Source organism: Lissotriton helveticus, chromosome 1_1, assembly GCF_964261635.1.
Source record: "Lissotriton helveticus chromosome 1_1, aLisHel1.1, whole genome shotgun sequence".
NCBI lineage: Eukaryota > Metazoa > Chordata > Amphibia > Caudata > Salamandridae > Lissotriton > Lissotriton helveticus.
In genome coordinates this window covers 1,676,176,061-1,676,190,462 of record NC_136057.1, presented here as the reverse complement: position 1 = coordinate 1,676,190,462, position 14,402 = coordinate 1,676,176,061, and the positions used below count along the sequence as shown (strand labels likewise).

The 14,402-nt window shown below is 48.1% G+C and overlaps 1 protein-coding gene and 1 pseudogene across 2 annotated transcripts in view; one reads left to right on the top strand and one right to left on the bottom strand.

Annotated features, from left to right (window-relative positions):
* LOC144830993 (solute carrier family 26 member 10-like) overlaps positions 1-14,402 on the top strand; it is a 482,105-nt gene that overhangs the window by 146,981 nt on the left and 320,722 nt on the right. For both annotated transcript variants that reach the window (XM_078688957.1, XM_078688958.1), the window contains exons 2-3: positions 5,731-5,841; positions 13,476-13,633. In XM_078688957.1, the coding sequence (XP_078545083.1) occupies positions 5,731-5,841; positions 13,476-13,633 (269 nt within the window). The remainder of the gene's footprint in view (positions 1-5,730; positions 5,842-13,475; positions 13,634-14,402) is intronic.
* On the bottom strand, positions 3,210-3,328 carry LOC144777168 (5S ribosomal RNA; annotated as a pseudogene).

The window sequence follows — 14,402 nt, the reverse complement described above, 5'->3', positions numbered from 1 at the left end:
ACAATTAGATGGGGGGATTGACATTATGTTTAAAAACATATATCAATGCAAAATTCAAGAACTGTTTGCCCCAGCCCGCAAAGAAGTCTCCTTCTCACTGTAATTAACTTCCAAATTTACTATCTCCAGTGCCCTAATATATATCGGCCCCCAGGGTACACAGGGGATTGGAGCACGATGCTGCCTGACATACTGCCCCCCCTTATTCTTAAATCTCCTAACTCTCTTCTTTTAGGTGACTGAATATTCACCTAGAGGATATTCTCTGTAGTGTTGGACAGACTTTGATTGAGGATCTTAGAGCCCTGAATATGGAACTTATTAACTCCACCCAAATCATACAGCAGGCCACCTTCTGGACCCAATCTTTTCAAGTGGTGCCATTCACTGTCTCGACTGGGTGGTCCCTCGTAGAGACAGGGATAGACCTTTGGTCAGGACTAGAGCCTGGTCATGGCTGAATACCTCAGCTCTCAATCTCCAACTGAGGAACACAATGCCTAATTTAACCCATGTGGCCATTTGTGATCAGCCTAGAATTGACGCCTGGCTGCAGAACTCATTGGACACTCCTGTCTTTTAAACTCACCCATCGTCCCAAGACTTACCCTCCGGCTCCTTAGTTCACTGAGGTGCTTCATGCTGATAAAACCAGATAAAAAGGTTTAGAGAGAGCCTGGAGGCTCAAGTATGACGAAGAAGCAAACTTGAACTATAAAAGTACATTGAAAAACTACCGTGGGCTTTGCAGAACTGCTCGTGCCACCTTTTATTTGGACCAAATTACCTCTACACAAAACTGCTAAAACACTGTTTAGGATAGTGCAAGTAATCTCTGACCCCTTTAAGGCTGCTCCCTCCCCCAGACTTTCCCAGACTCAAGCGATGAAGTGGCCCTTGTCTTTGTTAAAAATGTGGAGGATATTCAGCTCTGATTAAAATCAGGAGTGGCTCAGCCTCAGTTGTGCCTTAATATGATGCCCTTGACTACGGAGGACCCCATCTTTTTAGTTATAGCTCCCACCTCTGCTCCTCATATTTCCTCCATGCAGAAATGTAACCCATAGGACATACTAGACCTGCCGTTACTCAGATCACTGATACAGTCTATAAAATTGAGCTCCCCTATAGCCCCTCTTCCTCCAGCTAAACTTCACATTCTGGATCCTGATATTTTGCAGCTACTGTTTGACCTTCTGAATTCCCTCTTACAGACAGGGTGCATTCCTCAGCCTTGGAAACATGCCATGGTGTTGCCCCTCCTGAAGAAATCTAACCTGGATACTCTGAATTGGTCCAATTATAGACCAATCTCCATTCTTCCCATCATGGCTAAAATCCTAGAAAAGCATGTCAACAGATAACTTTCTGTTTTTGTGAAGACCCATAACCAGCTACACCCCTCGCATTTGGGGTTTAGAGCAGGTCGAAGTATGGAATCTGCCTTATGGGAGTCAGAGAACACCTTAGACAGCTCCTAGATAATGGCGAGACGGCTGCGCTGATTTTGCTAGATCTCAGCGCTGCTTTCGGTACTGTCTCACATGCTATGCCGTTGGAGAGACATGTTACCATAGGTTTATAAGGTACAGCCTTATCCTGGGTTACAGCTTTCCTGAGTGGCTGTACCTTTCAGGTCTCTTTAGCAAATGCCTCCTTCACACAACACACCCTTACACCAGGGATTCCTCAAGAATCAGTCTTAAGTCTGACCTTATTTAACATCTATGTCCAACCTTTGGCTAACCTGGTTGAAAGCTTAGGCCTGACCATATTCTCCTATGCGGATGACACACAAATGATCTTATCTCTGTCTTCCACACAGGATCATACCTCTGAGGCCCTGAATTCCTCCCTGGTTAGTGCTGCCTCTTAAATGAGCTTGAATTCCCTGAAACTGAAAGGGGAAAAGACTCAGAAATTGGTATTGGGAAAGAACCCAGTCCTATAGAGACAACATCACTGGTCTCAAAAATAATGCCTCACTTCCTGTGCCGGCCCAAAAGATGAACAACCTTGGGTTCCTGCTGGATGAAAAATTGTCCTTAAAGCCTCAGGTTGCCAAGGTGGCTGCCACCTGTGTTGGTGTCCTAAAATGGCTGCAGTGAATCCTTTGGATTCTGCCTTTCTCAGCCCAAAGGACAGTCATTCAGGCCCTGATTCTATCTAGACTGGACTATGGCAATGCCTTCTATCTGGGAAAAGATAAAGAGGGCGGCATGTAGTCCAGAACTTGGTGGCCAGGCTATTCTACAGACTCCCAAAACGTTCTTCTGCTTCTTCTCTCCTGAGGGAGTTGCACTGGCTCAAGGTGGAGAAGTCAATCAAGTGTAAAGCCCTGTGCTTTGTGCACTGAGCTAGTTCAGGAGTTGTCCCGTACTATCTCCATGGACTTACAAGATCTTATCTTCTGACACATTACAGTCCAGTGATCTTTCCTTATGCGCAGTTCTGAGAGTCAAACGGACTTACATGCGAGGACGGTCCTTTGCTCACCATGGCTCCAAGATTTGGAACAACCTCTGTAGACTTTGAGATGTTTTACCTCACTGTCTTTTTTTGGAAACTTTTGAAGGCGTTCTTGTTCTGAATTAGCGAGCTCTGACTCTACCCTACTGGTCTCTATGCACAGGGAAACCCCATTAGCGGTTAGCTATTGCGCGATATAAGCTCTCTTGAAAAAAAAAATCTTAAAATACACTACTTCTGTATGAATCACTAAATACTCAATTCTGGAAGAACCAAAATACTGCTATGTGAATCAATAAAACCTAGCCTCCTGAGAAGTGTCATATATGGACAATCTTTTAGCCGCATTTTTGTTCTTAAATAGCTGATTGTTTAGTGATTCATTTAGCAGTGTATTTAGAGCCTTCAGAAGTAAAAGTTTAGTAGCATGTTGGATCATTGAGAATTCAGTGTTTTGTGGTTTGTGTAATAGCCTTATGGATCTTTCAGATAGGAATGTTTAGTGATTCATGTAGTACAATTTTGGATCTTCTAGGTTGGTGATTTGTGCAACTAATATTTAGATCTTCCAAAGTCAAGTGCTTAGTTATTTGTGTAGAGGTGTTTTGTCTCTTCCAGAGCAGAATGTTTGAGGGCTGGTGTAACATTGTAACTGCATCTTCAGAAGTCTCTTAATGAGGTTATTCAACAAAAAAGGAGATACAAACTTTGCAATTCAGCCAAGTCTGATATGGACCTTAAGACTACTTCACCTGGTATTCCCAGAAGGGCTTCCAACCAGGTACAAAGCAGGCCTGACCCTGCTTAACTTCTGAGATCAGATGAGATCAGGTGCTTTGAGGGTGGTACGGCTGTAGAACCTACTTTAGGTTCAGTTGGGCCACGATTGTCCCTTGCATGGTTTCGCATGCATGCATGCATGCTGTGAGTCACACAACTACAGCTCATTATGGCCCATTGGTATTTTTGTCTCCTGTGTATGACAGCCATATGTGTGCACTGGGACAAAATTTAGTGCATGGCACTCAAGGTCCACAGCGGGGTTCTGTGGTATACAGAAATGCTGAAAGTGTACCTTACATAGACATGGACATCTGTCCTCGTGCCCAGTCTTACAAGCTTGTTTTCCTATTTTTTTATGAGACTTGATTTGATAAACAACTTGTAATGCTTTCGATTTCAGGGTCTGATTGCGAGTTTGACGGTCTTGGAGCGGGCCGCCACGCCAGCGCCCCTCTTCAAGACTGCCAAACTCGTAGTCAATCCTCCTGCTGGATTACGAGCTGTAATCCTGGTGGGCGGTCCCATGGCGGTGCCTTTCTAAGGCTCATAGGAGAGACATAGAAAGGCAGCGCTGTGGGAGGGCTGAAACACGTTCCTGCAAAGAAAGAAATGCACCATGTTGTGCATTTCTTCCTGTGCAGGAACTGGGGGTGCAGACATGCAGGGTGCACAACATGTGCACTCTTGCATGTACCCCCCTACACAGAGGCGACAGGGGGCCCAGTAAGGGCACCCTCAGGTACCTCTCCATCACCGTTTCGATGTCAGGCTCACCAATGGATCGGGTTGCAGTGAGGCAACTCGTAATATGCTCCCTAAAATGCCCCTAGTTCCCGGGGCATTGACTACAATCTAGTGGGCAAAGGACCCCATTTAAGTAATGGCAGCAGTTTTTCAGTGGCTTTTAATTGTCCCAAACCGTTGTATAACAGTTTTATGCATTATAAATACTAGATCTTTTAGAACACTGTTACCTACAACGTTGCCTAAAGGTTTGTGTAAAGTATGCTTTACCTTTAACTGTGCAATTTAAGGTCATATTCCGCACAAGCACTTTCCTAGAAGTTATTCTTAATGTTCATAGAAGTATGGGATGCCCTTGACTTATTTGTAGTCTTAATGATTATTGATCTCCTTTGATTTTTAGATAATGGAAATATGCGACCTTGTAATTGTTCTAATATGCACTCTATACACATCTATTGCAACTAGTGTACTCGTAATTTTAAATATGTTGAACTGTATTTTAAAAACTGTGCTTTTATGAATTTTTCTGAAAATCCGAATAAAGATTTTGAACTGAACTGAACTGAGCTCTGTAGTGCCGCATCAGCATCTCCAAAATATTGCAGCCTCTGACCACTGCAACATGATCCCCTGTGGTTGCAGCAGTCCATTGGCAGTCCGACTGCCAAACTCGTAATACGACTTAAGGACTGCCAGTGCGGTGGTGGCCGCACCGCCACCACAAGGTCAGCGGTCCATCGGACCACCAAACTCGTAATTAGGCCCTTGGTGTCTTAGTACATATTTTACCTTCATCTTCATAAAAATTGTAACTGTATTGTACTTCTATGCCATTATTGCCGAATAAAGTTTATGATTGTGATGATCATATGGCGCTTTGAAGATGGCAGTCATGGGCATTGCTAGAAAGGCAACATGCCAAAGTAATTGCACATTCATTTTATAGAATAAAAAAAAGTATAAAAGTATGACTTAACAGACAGTGATAAATGTACCAAGGGACACCCCCAACAGAGGCAGATGGGCCGGCCCTCTAAAAGAGTTTAAATATTTTCATTTCCACGTGGCCCTGTGCCTCTTAATAGCTGGTAGGGCAGGAGAAGATGAATATTGAGGTGGGCAAGGATTAACACGCCCAAGCCATATGGGATGATTATCAACCATCTGCACACAGTTGTTTTTCAAGTTGTGTCTAACATCCAAATCAGCACATGGAAAGCAAATTTGTGTTTGTCTATATGGAGACTGTACCTCCCCTTTTCCCTGTTTTATGTGAATATCCTTTGCATCGTTCATTGATTTTTTGTGGTCTCTGTCTCTCAGAGCTTGTCAAGAGGGGTTACTAAGGGTGTGATACATCTAAGACGTGTAGCATCTTGACGGTATGCAGTGTAACAAGCAAAAAGCACACGTGGATATCATCCTAACCCATCAAATATATTAAAATCGCTTTTCAAAGGGCGATGTCCATACAAAGGCTCTGCTTGTTTAATATTGTGCATAGTGTCTTAAATGGATGTTATATGTAAACAACTAAACTGTATTTTCAATTTGCATATGGGTTAGACAAGATAGTGATACTTAGGTAACCTGTTTAAAGGTTTGCATCTCCGTTAAAGTAAATGTCTTTCATGTCCACTAACACACCTGAATTTCAACCAGTGGTGTTTCTGAGTTGGCTTGCACATTGGTGGATTTACTTTTGTATCTGTCTTTGTTTTTTTGTCACAGGGATGGCATTTGCTCTGTTAACTTCAGTGGCACCCATTTATGGCCTCTATACTTCCTTCTTTCCCGTGGTGCTATACATGATCTTCGGAACTGGACGACACGTGTCCACTGGTAAGTGTACATTTTCATCCTTTCAGTCTTAAAGAGCATAGGAGAGTTCCTACGACTTGGGAAGTGGATCCCAGAATTCTCAATTACATTGTTTATGTCTTTTTACAAGCGCCAGGTTCACAGTTTTATGATCCTTAAACAGGGCCACTTGAATTATGCGATTGTGTGGGGTGATTTTTGCATAATTGTAATTTTCCGCATTTGCCACATAATCTACCATCTGCCGCGTAATCTGCAGTATTTAACAACTACATTTTTGTTTCTAGGTCAAATATTTCAAAAGTTAGCAAAAATTCAATGACCGGTGTTGCCGTGCAGTGGAAAGACCTTTGCAGAGGTTGACTGGTCACCTTTCTACAGCTTTTTGCTATGTTTGGGTGTTAAACTGGTACTAATGAGGAACACAGAATCCTCAGACAGCGTTAACAAGTTAAAAAATGAATAAATAATGAAGTAATACTATCACAAAATGTGCTGCATAATGCCTCACGATTTGGCTTTTCTTGCCACATAATTTACTCAACCCTGCCGTGTAATTTGACCCTTCCCTGCTGCATTATTCCAGTGGCCCTGTCCTTAAGTGAGACCCACTTTCCTTGAGAAGGGTGCTCATCCGTGGAGAATGGAACCTCACACCAGTATACTATTCTATCTCTTTTCTTTTTTTTTTTAAACTTTATCCATTTCTAAACAATAAAGCAGTGATGCATCTTTTGTTACATAATATAGCAGAGCGTGCGATCAGGCCAAAAACATCACATAATATGTAGTTCAGGTAGGTAATAGACAGTGAATTATACACTTAAAGGAATCAGTGGAACAAAAGGCGTACAACTGGACACAGTGGATAAAACGTGAAAAAGCAGCAGTAATGCAGCAAACACATGCAATCATGTTCACATTACATCCTATGTTTAATAGTTAGACAATCAAGTCACTACTAAAAAAAAGGGGGTTTTATCAGGTGTAAAAACCAAGGGAAAATGAATGCAGAGTCAAATGCATCTTGCACATATGCGTGCCACCTCAGCCGACCCCCTCAGGCAATATTTGACTTATTAACTGCGACTGTCGAGCAGCAGTGATCTTGTCTATGTACGAGCGATAAGGCCCGCATATGTCAGTAGGTCTAGACGAAGAGGGGACGAAAGTAGAATACTCCACACTGGTAATATTGCAAAATGCCAGGCTCCTGAGCCACGCTTTCACCTTCGGAGGTCTTCTATCACACCATAACAATGCAACCTCTCTCTTTGCCAGCAGGAATCCCAATGCAGCAAGTTTGCGGACAGTGCGTGGGAAGTTAGAGGCATATCCCAATAGCGCAATTTCCGGTGTAGATATCAGATTCATGCCTAAAATGTCGCTGAAAGTGTGGTGTATCTTAGCCCAATAATCATGCAGCAGGGGACAAGTCCAGGCATGGTGGGCGAAATCGGCGAATGGGGCCATGCATTTGGGGCAGTGATGGGAACGACTAGGGTCTATTTTATGTGAACGTTTTGGCGTATGGTATAATCTACGAAGGAATTTAAAATGGATGAGTTTGTGTCTACTGTTCAAGGAGATTTACTTCTTGGCTCTGCAGCATTGCTCCCACTGAACGTCAGAAATAGGTTTTCCCAGATCACCTTCCCACGCGGCCCGCACTTTAGTGTCCAAAGAGGGGAGCGAAACACTACACAGCCTGTATAGTTTGGAAACCATATGTGCCCCGGACGTATGTTGAATTAGAAGCGTGAGCGGGGGAGCAGGGTCAGGGGCCAGTGGGAATGTAGAGAATGAAGCTCGTAACATGGACCGTAATCTGGTCAAAACAAAAGAGTCCATGAATGAACGTTCAGTGAAGCGAGGGTCTTCAGATAAAGAAAAAGCGTGGCCTTCAGGGAAAAGATCGCCAATGGTGTCAATGTGAAATTTAGCCAACGTGTTCTTTACAACTGTTTCCCCGGTGATCGGGAACCAAGAGGCGTAGGGCAAAGGAAGGGCCGGTGAGTATAACTGGTCCAGCCCCAGGAGCCTGTGAAGTCTATCCCATGCCCAGCAGGTTGATGAGACTGTTTGTGTGTCCCGTGGGTCCCGCGCAAGACCTCGAGGCAGGACAGTAGAAAGAGGTTCAGGGAGGACCAATTCAGCTTCGGGTTTCAAATACAGAATGCTCGCATCGGGGTGGAACCAGGAGTGCGCAAAGGAACATTGTGCAATTAAAAAATAAAGATAGAAATCGGGAACTCCGAATCCACCGCGCTCATATGGAAGAGTCAAAATACGCCAGGTGACACGTGGGTTTTTGTCACCCCAGACCAATCGCAGCAATAAAGAGCGTAGCTGGGAAAAGAAAACCTTGGTAAGCGGTATCGGAATATTATTAAAGAGGTACAAAAAACGAGGTAATACGACCATTTTAATTATGGCAATTCGTCCAGCCATAAACAGAGGTTCAGGGCCAAAGGTGTAGATGAGGCCGGGGCAGAGGCGAAATAGAACTGGCGGGGCCGCCACAGTGAAGGAGAGGCACCTACCCCCACAAGAGTCGCCGCGGTGCGCCGCCGCGGTGCCCCACCGCGGCCTCTGGAGCGCCCACACCAGCCCCACCCGCCTGCCGGCAGGACCACTACCCCAGTCCCTGTTCCGGGGCTGCGGAACAGGCCCTAAAGCTGACCGCAGACCGCAGCAACCAGGCACGGGACGATCCAATCCCGCAGGCGATGGAAGGGACAGACAGGGAGCCCACCGAGCACCCAGTAGCAGTGCAGCGTGCCGAGCAGCCACCGCAGGCACAAGACTCACCCCACAGCCGGGCGCAGACCGATGGTTCGAGGGAGAGGGCAGCGAGGCCCTCGATCCCCTCCATCATTCACGCACCCCTCACGCTCGCCGAGCCCAGCTCAAGGCCTGGAAGGCTGCCGAAGGGTTCCGATGTAGGATGGAGACAGTTTGCTGGGTAGAGGATTGATTATTCCATCCTAACTTTGGCAATTAGAAGCCCGACCGACGGAGCTTCAAGCGGAGGCAGCCATCTTGGTTGCCTCCGTGGCCACGCCCCCTTCTATCTCTTTTCTTAATAGTCACTCTAATGATGGTTGATGAGTTGAGAATGTAAGTAATGCATGGTTCAATATATAGGAACAGGTGGGATTGTGAAGTTATATGCAACAGTTTCAGTGCCATTGCGAAGTGAAATGGTGATACAGAAATAGTTGCTCTTGGGGAAAAGAGATAATAGAGAGCAAGTGAGTGAAAACATTGTGAATGCAGACTCAATCAATCAAGACACTTATAAAGCGCACTACATACCCGTGAGGGTCTCAAGGAGCTGGGGGGGTGCTGCTACTGATCGAAGAGCCAGGTCTTGAGGAGTCTTCTAAAGGCAGTAGGTCTTGGGTCTGCCGTAGGTTGGTGGGGAGGGTGTTCCAGGTCTTGGCGGCGAGGTGGGAGAAGGATCTGCCTCCGGCGGTTGTTCTTCGGTTGCGGGGGACTGTGGCGAGGGCGAGGCCGGCAGAGCGGAGCTGGCGGGGGTGTAGAAGCTGAGACGTCTGTTGTGGTATGCTGGGCCGGTGTTGTGGAGAGCTTTGTGTGCGTGGATGAGGAGCTTGAAGGTGATCCTCTTGTTAATGGGGAGCCAGTGCAGGTCTCTCAGGTGGGGTGTGATGTGGCTGCAGCCGGGTTTTCGAAGATCAGAGAGGCCGAGGCGTTCTGGATGCGTTGCAGTCGTCCCAGGAGCTTGGCCGACGTTCCTGCGTAGAGGTCGTTTCCGTAGTCCAGCCTGCTGGTGACGAGGGCCTGGGTGACTGTTCTTCTAGTTTTGGTGGGCATCCACTTGAAGATCATGCGGAGCATTCGGAGGGTGTTGAAGCAGGATGAGGAGACGGTGTTGACCTGTTTAGTCATGGAGAGGGTGTAGTCGAGGATGCCCCCTAGGTTGCGTACGTGGTCTGTGGGTGTCGGGGCTGTTCCTATTGTTGTCGGCCACCAGGAGTCGTCCCAGGCTGAAGGGGTGGAGCCGAGGATGAGGACCTCCGTCTTGTCTAAGTTCAGCTTCAGTCGGCTGTTCCTCATCTATTCGGCGATGGCCTTCATGCCTTGGTGGAGGTTGGTTTTGGCAGTGTGAGGGTCTTTGGTGAGGGAGAGGATCAGCTGGGTGTCGTCGGTGTAGGAGATGATGTTGAGGTCGTACTGTCAGGCGACGTGTGCGAGAGTGCAATGTAGATGTTGAACAGCGTCGGGCTGAGGGAAGAGCCCTGGGGTATACCGCAGATGATCTCGGTGGCACTGGAGAGGAAGGGGGGAGGCGGATGCTCTGGGTTCTGCCGGAGAGGAAAGATGTGGTCCAGTCGAAGGGCCTTCTCTTGGATTCTGGCATTGTGGAGGCGTGTACGTAGTGTGCGGTGGCAGACCGCGTCGAATGCGGATGACAGGTCCAGGAGGATGAGGGCCGCGGTTTCTCCATTGTCAAGCAGGGACCTGATGTCATTGGTTGCGGCAATGAGGGAGGTTTCAGTGCTGTGGTTGCTGCGGAATCCGGACTGGGACAGGTCCAGGATGCTGTTCTCCTCGAGGTAGCGGGTCAGTTGTTTGTTGACGATTTTCGCGGTGACCTTCGCCGGGAACAGGAGCAGGGAGATGGGTCGGAAGTTCTTGAGGTCCTTGGGGTCTGCCTTGGGTTTCTTGAGTAAGGCGTTGATCTTGGCGTGCTTCCAGCTTTCCGGGAAAGTTGCTGTCTCAAAGGAGATGTTGATTACTTTCCGGAGATGGGGTGCGATGGCTGTGCAGGCTTTGTTAAAGATGTGGTGAGGGCACAGGTCTAGCGGTGATCCGGAGTGGATGGTGTTCATGATCTCGCTGGTGTCCTCGTTGTTGATGCTGGTCCAGGAGAGCAGGCGGGTGCTGTGGGTGGTGGTCGTGGGGGCGGTGGTTGTCAGGGCGGTCATGGTGTTTAAGCTGTCATGGATGTCGACGATCTTGCCGTGGAAGAAGGTGGCCAGCGCGCCGCACAGGTCTTGCGAGGGCAGGATGTCATTGGTGTTGGAGCTGGGGTTGGAGAGTTCTTTCACAATGTTGAAGAGCTCTCTGCTGTTGAATGCGTTGTTATCTAGGCGGTCTTCGAATGAGGCCCAGTTCGCGATTCTGATGAGTTGATGGTGCCTTGCAGTGGCGTTCTTGTGGGCTGCGTGGCTAGTTTTCGGCATGTTCGTTTGGAGGCCTGAAGGTCTTTGGTGAACCAGGTGGCTTTCTTGCTGGTGTGGCTGTTGGAGGGTGTCTTGAGTGGGGCGAGGGTGTTGGCACAGTTGTCTTTCCATTGTCTGAGGTTGCGGGCGGCGGTATTCGGGTCGGTGGAGTCGGCGGGTGGGTTCTGGGCGAGGGTGGTGGTTAGCTGGTCTTCAGTGACTTTGCTCCAGCTACGTGGAGGCATCTGTTGGGTGCAGTGGTGCGTGGTGGGCTTCCTGAAGGTGAAGTGGATGCATTGGTGGTCGGTCCAGTGGGGTTCGGTGGTGTGGTTGAAGGTGACGTGGTGGCTTGCGGTGAACATGGGGTCGAGCGTGTGGCCGGGTGTTATCGCGAGCTGTCTGAGTCTGAGGTTGGCGAGGTAGTCAATCAGGGTGTTGGAGTTGGTGACGTTGTTGTTCTTGAGGTGAAAGTTCAGGTCCCCGAGGAGGATGTAGTCCGTGGAGGCGAGGTTGTGTGTGTTGATGAAGTCATTGATGGAGTCACTGAACTGTGGTCGGGGTACGAGGGGTCTGTAGACGAGGGTTCCTCTGAGGGTGGTGTTGGGGTCGGTGTGGATTTGGCAGTGCATGCGTTCGGCGGTGCTGAGGGTGTCGTAGGTGTTGGTCGAGACTCTGAGGGTGTTCCTGTGGACGATGGCGATTCCTCCTCCAACGCCGTTGGTATGGTCCCTGCGGGTGACCTTGTAGCCTTCCGGGATGGCTATGGCGATGTCGGGAGCTGAGGTGGGGTTCAGCCAGGTCTCCGTCAGGAAGGCGACGTCTGGGGAGGTAGAGTCGAGAAGGTCCCAGAGTTCGACGGCGTGTTTGCTGGTGGAGTGGGTGTTGAGTAGAATGCATCTGAGGTAATTGGGTTCTTTGGTTGGTGGTTTGGTGGGCCGGATGCTGGTGAAGCTGCAGTTCTGGCAGGTGAAGGGTTCTTGGGTGCGCTTCAGGGTGGCCTGGTAACAGGTGTGTTCTTGTCCGGGGTTGAGTGCATGGAGGATGCTGGCATCGTAGCGGAATCGGGCGTAGTGGTGTTCGCGGTGGCCAGGGGTCTGGTTCTGTTCGCGGTCCAGGCGCGGACGGGCGCACCTTAGGTGCTCCCGCTTCACGCACCCGCAATAAGAAGGGGAGGTGGGAGGGAGGAGCAGCTGGGAGGGGGGAACGACGAATGGGCGAGCGCGGGGCGGAGCCACAGGGACGCAGTGGCTGGGAAAGTGGCAGAGAATGGCAAGCGGGGAGAAACGTTCACAGAAGCAGATAAATACACTACAATAAAGACGGTCACAGAAGAAAATGGGGCACAATACAAAATACAATACAGATGCAAGACTGGAACGACGAGAGGGCGAGCGGGGGGCGGGGTCGCAGGGGACGCAGCGGCGGGGAGAGTGGCAGACAATAGCACGCGGGAAGGATGGTCACAGAAGCAGATAGATACTGGCACAGAATACAATAAAGGACGGTCACAAAGCAGAAGGGGCACAATACAAGTACAATACAGAAGCAAGTCTAGAAAAGGAAAGCAAACCTACGGCCTACCACTGGCTACCAGGGATAAGGCGCAGGTGGTAGCCAGTGGGTGGAGGCAGGCCTCGATTTCCCTCAGCAGCGGCAGCAGCTGGGCAGACATGGGCGGAGACACGGGCGCAGTCAGGTGGGGTTGCGCGGCGTGGGGGGCGACCTCCCTGCAGACAGGGTCAAGGGTAGCTCTCACTGCCGCACAGCGGCACCATAAGAAGGGGAGGTGGGAGGGAGGAGCAGCTGGGAGGGGGGAATGACAAATGGGTGAGCGGGGGCGTGGCCGCAGGGGACGCAAGGGCGGGGAAAGTGGCAGGGAATGGCAAGCAGGGAGAAAAGGTCACAGGAGCAGATAAATACACTACAATAAAGATGGTCACAGAAGCAAATGAGGCACAATACAAAATACAATACAGATGCAAGACTGGAACGACGATAGGGCGAGCGCGGGGCGGGGCCGCAGGGGACGCAGCGGTGGGGAGAGTGGCAGACAATAGCACGCGGAAAGGACGGTCACAGAAGCAGATAAATACACTAAAATAAAGACGGTCACAGAAGCAAATGGGGCTGCGTGGCGTGGGGGCGACCTCCCTGCAGACAGAGTCAAGGGTCGTAGTATTGAAGTGTACACAGATGATTCCACAAACATAACCCCTCAGCGATGTGTTCAGGTTTACAGTATTAATAACCAATTTCAAAATTGAAATTCATGATTAAGGGGAATCATGGAAGAGTCCTTTGTCTACATGTCTCATCTGTAGGGTGGCCTAACAACAGCATTCTGAAAAGATATCTTTCCTCTCAGGATTTGGCCAATAATGTCCTGTTGAATTAAAGATTAATTTCTCCTGGTTTCTACTCAGTTGCAACAGTTCCCTCATGCTCCCCGTTTTCTTGTGTGCTCAGGTACGTTTGCCATTTTGAGTTTGATGACAGGTTCAGTGGTTGAGCGCCTAGTCCCTAGACCTGCTAATCTAAACTACACCAGCGGTCTCCTGGAGGCATTAGAGGAGCGACGCATCGGGGTGGCTTCGGGCATCGCCTTCCTTGTTGGGATCATCATGGTGAGTATTTTATATCTAATCCAACAATGCCTAAATCTGATACATTCCATTGCCTCAATCTGGGGATCTTTAGCTGAGTCTTCTACCAGTCAGGGTTCAAAAACGGTCCGTGGTTGGAAAAAGACACCTGATCCTGAGACGGATTCCAAATCTGTGTCAAACGCCTAAAGGCTGAGAATTCCCCGGAGGTAGCGTACGTCAGGTACCTCTGCTAGTTCATCTAAATTCATTTCAAAGAAAATGCTTTGTTGTAAATCATTTCAACAAAATGCATATTTTGCTTTGTCTTGAACTGACATTTGCATTTCACTGAAAACTACTTGCAAGAAAAATTTAAATAATCTTCTCGCCCCATTAAAAATATATATATATATTTGTTTATTTTTCTAAGATATTAAAAGAATGCCTGAAAACCTGTGCCTGAATACCTATGCTAAACTGTGATTCTGTCCTGGAACTCTGACCAAAATCTTAAATCTTATCTAACCCAACTGTTAACTCACCCAAACTTTATTCCTAACCCTATAATTGACTCTAACTCTATTGATAACTAATTTTAGAAACTGAATTGTTAACCCCGGTTGTGGCCCTAATCTTACCTGAATATCACTATGCCCCCAACATACTGATAGCGTAATATTGACATTTACTTTTATCCCAATAATAAACATAACCAGACAGAAACCCAAACCGCAGTCATTACCCTAATACCTAAATCTCACTTTAAGCCTAATGTATACCTTGACCCAAATGTAACCCATACAATTAG